Here is a 9838-nt window from a genome sequence, read left to right as displayed (position 1 = left end):
ATTTGGATTTAGGGTGTTGGAAATCAAAGGGAGAAAATTTGGATGTTTAGGGGTTTGGATGCTAGGGGAAGGAACAATCAACATGCAAAGTTTATACCAACAAGGACATACAAGAACCAACATATGAACCAAAGAGAAAGACTCCCCCAACTATCATAAACATTGTCCCCAATGTTAAAACAATTAAAGCACAAGAAGGGGAACAAAGAGAACTAACTCATTGGCTCGCGCCTCCTTGGGAGCTTGAGCCCCCGGGGTACCAATGTCGGTAGACGTTCCGGAATTCACCCAATTCCGATCGAAGATCCTCAAAGCTTGTCCTCATGTTGTCGTAGGAGAACCTCATATCTTCGTGAGAATTTCTCATAGTCTCGAACTCGGTGGACATGCGGTTGAACTCGGCATTCATCATCTGCATTTGTTGCTCAAAGGAAAGGGGTGGGTTGCCCTCACCCATGCCTTGACCTTGGTACCCTTCTTGGTACCCTTGTTGGTGCTCATATTATTGTTGTTGTTGGAATTGTTGTTGGAAATGTTGTTGTTGCGGTTGTTGTTGTTGTGGTTGTTCTTGATCTTGCTCTTCTTCATCATCACCGGGAATCCAAGGGTGGTCCCTCTCGAAGACCCAGTTGCTCTCGTCGTAGATGAAGGTCCGCTCCGGATCGGGGAGGTAGGCATAGGGGCGGCCACTCACGTGCAACAAGTAAGGATGTGGCCTATCTCATGGTCCTAAGCGACTGCATGTCTAGCTGCGTTGGCCCTGGGCAAACCTGCTCATCTGCAAAATCAAGGTTAAGAGCAGAAGCAATAATAGTGATCATGCCACCTATGGTGATGTTACCGGACCCAGTGGCAACATCCTCTAGGTGATCGACAAACCAGGCCCCTACATCTAGGGCCGTACTACCCTTGCTCAAGTGCCATAGGAAGTGAAGCTCCCTAGTGGACACTACACCCGAACTATCACCTCTAGCGAACGTCGTGTTTGCTGTGGTGCGCTGTGATATCCTAAAGGCGGGGTGGATTATGGCCGTAGCTTTATCAGTCCTAGGGTTGTAGTCGAAAAGGCCGGTAATCTTCCTCCAAAACTCACCCGCATAATAGTTACGGGGGAGCCTATCTTTTGGTCCTATGGTGCCGTTAATTGGCCACCCAAAAGCTTGGTTCACCCTCTTTATGTTCAAGTTGTGTTGGGTGTTCATGAGTTGGAAGGTAAGGCGGCTGGGGGATCTATTGTTGTCTCGTTGCACTTGAAGGGTGGAGAGGAATTCAAGTGTCAACCTTTTGTAGGTAGGGGCGCTTATATCTAGCCAATTTCCTAAGCCACAACCCTCGATAAGCATCCTAACATCGTCCCCTACCCCTAAAGCCTCGGCAACACTCTCATCATAGAACTTTGTAAGTCGAAATCTCCTCCTACTTATTCTTATATAGTTATTCAAGAATGTTGGGTCATTGAACACGATTCCCATAGTGTCCACTTGTGGTGGATCAACGGGAGGAGGAGGAGAGGGGTTGCGGTACCTAGCATCCGCGTTTCTAGGTCGATTTCTTCTAGACATGTCGGTCTTAATGCAATGCAATCAAACAAACCAAGACAAAATAATCACCTCGCAACCACACAAAGAGACTAAGTCCGCAAATCGACCAACCAAAGCTCAAACAAGGCCAATGAACATAACACAATCAAGTCAAGTTCTAAGTCTCCCACCTAAAACAAGCAAATCACCAAGCAACAAAGACCACTTCAAATTATGAACAAACCAATACAACAATCCACCTAAACAAGCATGTTCTTCCTTCATGAAAATCAATTTTTCAACCTCATTTACAAAAAATCCAATTCTCAAAACACACCAAAATTCAATCAAACTCAATAATTCTTTTCAATTATCAACTATCAATCACTCACAACCAATTCAAACAAACTTTCTCAAGCAATTTCATGCAAAAATTCAAGAAATTAAACATGAAATTAGTGAAAGGGAGGAAAGACTATACCGAGCTTATCGTGGGTGTAAAACCCGCAAATGAACCTTTCTAACCTTCCTTTTGCTTACTTGAACTTACTCCTTCAACCAATTGTCTTGAACTTTAACTCCAAAGAAAACCCCCAAATTAATTTTTCAAGGTTAGGATTTGAGTATTTTGGGTGATTTTTGGGTTTGAATGTGAGAAAAGAAGTAGTAGATTGTGAAAATGTTAAAATGGAGTGAATATTTTGGAGAAAATTGTTGAATTTGGGTGAGGATTTGGGTGAGAATGGAGGATTGAGTGGGTTTTGAAAGAGGAAGTAAGAGCTTTAGAGAGAGGAGGAGTGAGAAACGTGAGACGGAGAAATAAGAGTGAGTGAAATTTATTTTTTTCGTTATAACCGTGCTGCTGCCAGCTATTTTCGGGGCGGCATGGACGTGCAACAATTGGCACGGACGTGCAGCCTCAGACAGAAGCGTCAATAAGGTACTGAATTATTTGGCACGGACGTGCAGAATGCGGCATGGACTTGCTAAGTTGCACGAACGTGCGTAATTTGGCACGGACGTGCAACCTCAAACAGAAACTTAGATAACATACTGACTTGTTCAGCACGGACGTGCTTAGCCACCTTGCACGGACGTGCTTAATTTGGCACGTCCGTGCCAATCAGGAGAAATTTAATTCAAAGTTTCTGATTGCTTCTGAATGCCTCTGCACGCCCGTGCAGACCTGCTGTTGCAGGATCCTTTCCCCTTTTCCTTTTTTTTTTGAATAATAGTAATAGTAAGGCATAATAATAATAAAATTATTATCACTACCATTATTATTATTATTATTATTATTATTATTATTATTATTATTATTATTATTATTATTATTATTATTATTATTATTATTATTATTATTATTATTATTATTATTATTATTATTATTATTATTATTATTATTATTATTATTATTATTATTATTATTATTATTATTATTATTATTATCTACTACTTCACTTCCACAAAAACCTTTTCTTACTTTTCTTTTCATCAACACCTACAAAAGACATTTGAGAGAAAAGTTAGTAATAGTAAGAGTGATGGAAATTAAATAATAGTTTGTGAGAGAGAGAGAGTTGAGAAACTCGGGTTGCCTCCCGGAAGCGCTCTTTTAACGTCACTAGCTTGACGACATTGCAAGATCAATGAGAGTAGGGAACATCAAACTCATCAAGGTGAACAACCTTGGCTTCCTCATGCACAAAACCGTCAAAGTATGCCTTAAGCCTTTGGCCATTCACTTTGAACGGTTCACCATTGTTATTTGTGATTTCTATCGCTCCATATGGAAACACCTTCTTAACGGTGAAAGGTCCACTCCATCTTGACTTAAGCTTACCCAGAAACAACTTCAACCGGGAATTGAAAAGTAGGACCTTATCACCTTCCTTAAACTCCCTTTTGCTAATATGCTTGTCATGCCAAGCCTTAGTCTTTTCTTTGTAAATCCTTGCACTCTCATATGCAACCATTCTTAATTCTTTACAAGGCGTGGAGGTCAAGCAACCTCTTCTCACCGACGCTTTGAAGGTCGAAGTTCAATGTTTTGATATCCCAATGAGCCCGATGCTCAAGTTCAACCGGCAAGTGGCATGACTTCCCATAAACAAGCTTGTATGGTGTGGTGCCAATAGGAGTTTTGAACGCGGTGCGATAGGCCCATAGAGCATCATCAAGCTTTGTAGACCAATCTTTTCTAGACCTATCCACCGTTTTCTCAAGGATCATTTTTACCTCCCGGTTTGAAATTTCAGCTTGACCACTTGTTTGGGGGTGGTAAGCTAATGAAACCTTGTGCCTTACACCATATTTCTCAAGGAGAGCTTGAAAGGATTGCTTTGCAAAGTGTGAACCTCCATCACTAATCATAGCCCGGGGCACTCCAAACCTTGGGAAAATTACTTTTTTGAAGAGCTTGACCACAAACTTAGCATCATTAGTAGGAGATGCAACCACTTCCACCCACTTTGATACGTAATCGACGAACACTAGAATGAACTTGTTCCCAAAAGAGCTCGGGAAAGGCCCATAAAATCGATGCCCCATACATAAAAAATTTCAAGTTCAAGTATGTTGTTCAAAGGCATTTCATTTCTTTTTGAAATATTACCGGTTCTTTGACACTGGTCACAAGCTTTCACGACACCCCACACATCTTTGAACATTGTTGGCTAAACGAAACTGCATTGCAATATTTTCGCCAAGGTCTTGTTGGCACTCATATGTCCTCCACAAGGTGAGGACACATTGTGATAACATCTTCAATTTCATTATTCGGGACACACCTTCTAAAAAGGCCATCAACATCTTGTTTGAAGAGCAAGGGGTCGTCCCAAAAGTATTGGCGAACATCATGAAGAAACTTCCTTTTTTGTTGATAGGAGAGGTCGGGAGGGAGAATAGAGCAAGACAAGTAGTTTGCAATGTCCGCAAACCATGGTGCTGGTGCTTGGAGAATAGCAAATAGTTGATCATCTGGGAATGAATCGTCGATTGACAAGTTATCAAGATCGCCTACAAGGATAGGCAACCGTGAAAGATGATCGGCCACCACATTTTCGGCACCCTTCTTGTCCCTAATCTCAATGTCATAGTCTTGTAAGAGAAAGACCCACCATATCAATCTTGGCTTTGGTTCCTTGTTAGACAAGAGGTACTTCAAGGCCGCATGGTCGTTGAAAACTATTACTTTAGATCCCAACAAGTATGACCTAAACTTCTCAATTGCATGAACAATTGCTAATAACTCCTTTTCTGTGGTTGCGTAATTCCTTTGTGCATCATCCAAAGTTTTGCTAGTGTAGTAGATAACATGGAGCTTCTTATCCTTCCTTTGTCCAAGAACGGACCCAATGGCAAAATCCGATGCATCACACATAAGCTCAAAAGGAAGCTCCCAATTAGGGGGTTGAATGATAGGAGCCGAAATCAATGCCTCCTTCAACCTATCAAATGCTAGCAAACAATCATTAGTAAACACAAAAGGGGCATCCTTTATCAACAATTGAGTGAGCGGCTTTGCGATTTTTGAAAAATCATTTATGAACCGGCGGTAAAAACTCGCGTGTCCAAGAAAGCTCCTTATCCCCTTCACATTTGTAGGGGGTGGGAGGCGCTCAATGACCTCAATTTTGGCACGATCTACTTCAATGCCCCTACTAGAAATTACATGACCAAGAACAATTCCTTCTTCTACCATGAAATGACGTTTTTCCCAATTCAAAACCAAGTTCACCTCTTGACATCTTTTCAATACTTTAATCAAATTTGAAAGGCAAATGTCAAAAGATGAACCAAAAACAGAAAAGTCATCCATGAATACTTCAATTGATGATTCAAGCATGTCGAAAAAAATAGACATCATACACCTTTGAAATGTGGAAGGTGCATTACAAAGTCCAAATGGCATCCTTCGATAAGCAAAGGTGTTAAAAGGGCATGTGAATGTAGTCTTCTCTTGATCTTCGGGTTGGATTGGGATTTGGAAGAATCCCGAGTATCCATCCAAGAAACAATAGTGACTCTGTGATGCTAGTCTTTCCAATATTTGATCGATGAAGGGGAGTGGGAAGTGGTCTTTCCGGGTGGACTTATTCAATTTTCGATAATCAATACAAATCCTCCACCCGGTGACCGACCTCGTATAAATGGTCTCACCCTTATCAATCTTGATGATGGTCATGCCTCCTTTTTTAGGCACAACTTGAACCGGGCTAACCCACTTACTATCGGAGATAGGGTAGATTATGCCCGCTTCAAGAAGTTTTAAAACTTACAACGCTTTCGCGCTAGCGCGCTTACCCGTTGCTTGTTGACTTAAGCATAAATACCTCACCTCGCGGCAACCACTAGAATATTACAGAACGATCTAAAGAGGGTCATAGCCCATGAATGGGTGAGGGTGGATGTAAGCTTTAGGCTGAAGAGACTCTAAGGGAGAGGCGCGAGAGAATGGTTCCCAAGCGCTATTAAGACTTGCTGAGTAGTCATCCGATACGACGGATGGCTGACCCCTAACAGAAGAGGAGGCGGGCGCTCAACCTAAAAGGTTGGGGGGTTGCTAGAAACCTCAGTAGGGTTGGTGCTCCCAAGGGTTCGCATTTTTAACCAAACCATTCATCTAGGTTAAAGCAAACGCCAGGAGCGGTATCCGTTACCTCGGCAAAGCGGTAGATCTCGATAGAGAACCAGGGGAAGAGTCTGCTACGCAGGCCAAAAGATCATACCCCCTCGTTTCTTCACCTTCCTCAACTAAGCCTCCCGTTAGGATAGCTTGTAAAGGATCTACTTCAAACAAATTTTCTTGGAACTTCTCTCAGTCCCTTTCCAGTGTATCAACTCTATGAAATTCATCATACAATGGCTTTTTCAATGTTTGTGGGAATGAAAATGATATTTTCTCATCTCCCACATTCAAGGTCAATCTTCCTTGCTTCATATCAATCACAACACCCGCGGTGTTCAAAAACGGTCTACCCAAGATTAGGGGCACCGTAGTATCTTCTTCCATTTCCATTACCACAAAATCACATGGCACAAATACTCTTCCAACTTGAACAGGTACATCTTCAAGAATTCCCAAAGGTAGCCTAACCATGCGGTCGGCCAATTATAAGGACATTCTTGTTGGCTTCAGGTCTCCCACTTTCAAACTCTTAGCAATAGAATAGGACATCAAACTCACACTTGCCCCAAGATCACATAAAGCATCCATAGCCTCTAAGTCTCCAATCTTCACCGGTATTGCATAGCTACCGGGGTCACCAAGATTTTGAGGGAGCTTGTTTTGAATGATTGCACTCACCTCCTTAGGAAGGGAGATGGTTGCACTCTCTTCAAGCCTACTCTTGTTGGATAAAAGATCCTTCAAAATTTTTGCATATGTAGGCATTTGTGACATAGCATGAAGAAAGGGGATTTCACTTGAAGTCCTCTCATGAATTCAAGAAAGTTTGAAAACTTTTCATTCAATTTCTTTTCAACAATCCTATGAGGGAATGGAATGGGAGGCTTGTATACTTTCATGGGGGGCTTTTCTACCTTTTCCTCATCTCCCTCATTCTTACTTTGTGGCTCCTTTCTCTCAACATCAACTATCTCATTTTCAAACTCATCCTCATTTCTCACCACAACTCCCTCATCTCTCTTTTGTGGCTCCTCTTCACTCATAACCGGCCCTTCATAACCTCTCCCCGATCTCAAAGTAATGGCCTTAGCTTGCTCTTTTGGGTTCACAACCGTTGAGCTTGGGAAGTTACCACTAGGATTGGAGGATGAACTTCCAACTTGTTGCGCAATTTGAGCCAATTGATTCTCAATTATCTTGTTGTGTGCTTGAAGTTGTTGGATGTTCGCTTGCATATCCGCATTGCTTCTTCCTTGTTGTGTAATGAAGGTCTCAAGTGCGGCTTCAAGGCTAGATTTTTTAGAAGGTGGAGGAGCGGGTTGGTTATATTGTTGCCTTTGTTGGTTTTGGACCCTTTGGTTAGGGTGACGGTAAGGAGCTTGTTGGTTTTGTGGATGAGATTGATTGTATTGGTTTTGAGGGGGGCCTTGATTTTGTTGTTTCCAACCCGTGTTTTGTTGGGGTTTCCAACCTTGATTGTAGGGTTGAGAGTATTGATCGTTTCTTTGCACAATAGCCGCAGCTTGTTCTTGGTTAGTTGAGTTACTATAGGAGGACAAGTGATCATTTCCTCCACAAGTTTCACAAGACATGACTTGTTGTGAATAAGAGCTTGGAGATGTAAGCGTGGCTTGATCTAGCTTGTGAGCTAGCATGTCAAACTTTGATGCAATAAGGTCTATTGCACTAAGGTCGTGGATTCCGCCCTTCTTTGATTGAGGTTGTCGTTTATCACCTCCGTATGCATAGTGCTTTGCCACTTCTTCAATCATCTTATATGCATCATCCACCGATAGCTTTTTAAGGCTACCACCGGCCCCGTTATCAAGGTTGGCCCTTAAAGTAGGAGTAAGACCATCATAAAAGCTTTGAACAATGATCCATGATGTGAAACCATGGTGTGGGCATTTTCTGGTGTAGTCCTTGAAACGCTCCCAAGCTTCACTTAAGGTTTCATCAATCTCTTGGTTGAAATTGGTGATTTTCCTTCTTAGTTCGGCGGTCTTTTCGGGTGGACAATACTTTCCAAGGAAAGCTCTAGTGACTTCATCCCATTTGGTCAATGATCCCTCTTCTACCGTTCTCAACCAATGCTTTGCTTTGTCATGGAGGGAGAATTGAAACATGTGCATACGGATGAACTCTTCCGTAATGTTGTTTTGCTTGATGGTTTTGCACAATTCGAGAAAGTTGTCCAAATGAGCAAAAGGACACTCATGAGAACTCCCACCAAATTGATCACTTTGTATCATACGGATGAGTTGAGGTGAAAGCTCAAAATTATTTGCATTCGTAGTAGGGAGACGTATGCCACTCCAAAGTGTGAAGGCATTAGGTTGGTCATAATCTCGTAACAATGGTGGAGAGGATTGTAATCACCCATGTTATCTTCTTCATTGGTTGCAAAGATTTCCTTCGGATCGGAATCCGAATATACAATAGAGAACTCGGGTGTGCCTTGCAAAAGCCTCCTCACGTTTCTCAAAGTCCTATTTAACTCTGGATCAACGGGAATAAGTGGTGATTGCTTACTCTTCCGTGTCATGCAAGGTCAAAAAAAGCTAAGAAAAACGTTATCAATGACTATCACAAGTGGAAAACACAAATATACAAAAATAAATAAGAAAAATTATGATACAAATATACACACTTAGACTCATTCAACAATAATACATTCAATATGACTTTGCCTCCCCGGCAACGGCGCCAAAATTTGATAGGCCGTCGTTGAGCCTACCAAAGATAAAGTCCTATCTTGGTCTCACTAGCTACAACAAGGGTAAGAAAGGGTCGAACCCAAGAGAGGCGTTGAATCAACCACCGAAATACTACCGCATAAATAAGCTAATTGAAGTCGAAATTGGTTTGGTTTTATGTAACAAGTACTAGTTCAATTCAACTAAAGCTAGGGGGAGATTAAAAATATTTAGAGAGTTCTAGGGCTTGGGATATACCACTCAATTTCGTCACAAATCACAATTAGCAAGTCAAACAATGGTAATTTGAGGAGATAATATAGGGGAAGTCATCTAAAGCACCCAACTACTCTCTCAAGCTAGAGGGATTACTCGAATTATGAATACAACCTACTCTCGTGGTTACAAATCATAAAACAAGTATTACAGCATAATCACGATGACAAAAACATTCCCTTGACTGGAAATTCCTATTCTCATGGCATTTCAAGTCAATTAAGCATAAGGGAGCTAACTCAAGTTCATCTCTCGATCCTTCGTTGACAAAGTTTAGATAATAGTTCTAGCATGGCCATATACAAGAACTAAGCAATTAAACAACTTAAGCTCGACTAATTAACACCATCAATTACCAAATTAACACATGCAACAAGTAATTAGTGACTACATTTAGAGTTTTACCCAAACCCTAGAAAATTAGACTACTTACAATCCATGGAGATTAAAGCAATTAAGGTTTTCAAGTAACTCATGAACAAGAATTAACTAAATATTAAGCTAAATAGCAATCTAAGAATGCAAGAATTAAGCAAGATAATTAACAATCAAAGCAATTAAAATGGAAGAGAAGAGTGAGAAAATGTTACTAGAAGCTTCAACTTGAATATCAATGGTGGAACTTGTCTTCTACAATGATTTAGAATGAAATTTCCAAGCTAATAATTATAATCTAACTAATGATTTGAGAATATTTGTGTTTCTACAATTGCAAA

At 41.1% G+C, this 9838-nt stretch overlaps 2 protein-coding genes across 2 annotated transcripts; both read right to left on the bottom strand.

The window, feature by feature from the left end:
- Positions 1-3166: 3166 nt before the first annotated feature.
- Positions 3167-3496, bottom strand: LOC110711324. Its single transcript, XM_021889703.1, has one exon. The coding sequence runs from the start codon at positions 3494-3496 to the stop codon at positions 3167-3169; it is 330 nt and encodes a 109-aa protein (XP_021745395.1).
- Positions 3497-6633: 3137 nt separating this feature from the next.
- LOC110711323 lies at positions 6634-8402 on the bottom strand. The gene is made up of 2 exons (XM_021889702.1): positions 7065-8402; positions 6634-6888 (listed from the first exon to the last, which is right to left on the bottom strand). Exons 1-2 carry the CDS (start codon positions 8400-8402, stop codon positions 6634-6636), a joined length of 1593 nt encoding a protein of 530 aa, XP_021745394.1.
- Between the last annotated feature and the right edge of the window lie 1436 nt (positions 8403-9838).

The sequence above is a fragment of the Chenopodium quinoa genome, unplaced genomic scaffold, assembly GCF_001683475.1.
Source record: "Chenopodium quinoa cultivar QQ74 unplaced genomic scaffold, ASM168347v1, whole genome shotgun sequence".
Classification (NCBI taxonomy): Eukaryota; Viridiplantae; Streptophyta; class Magnoliopsida; order Caryophyllales; family Amaranthaceae; genus Chenopodium; species Chenopodium quinoa.
The sequence above is the reverse complement of the archived record's forward strand: the minus strand, read 5'-3'. Positions and strand labels throughout refer to the sequence as shown.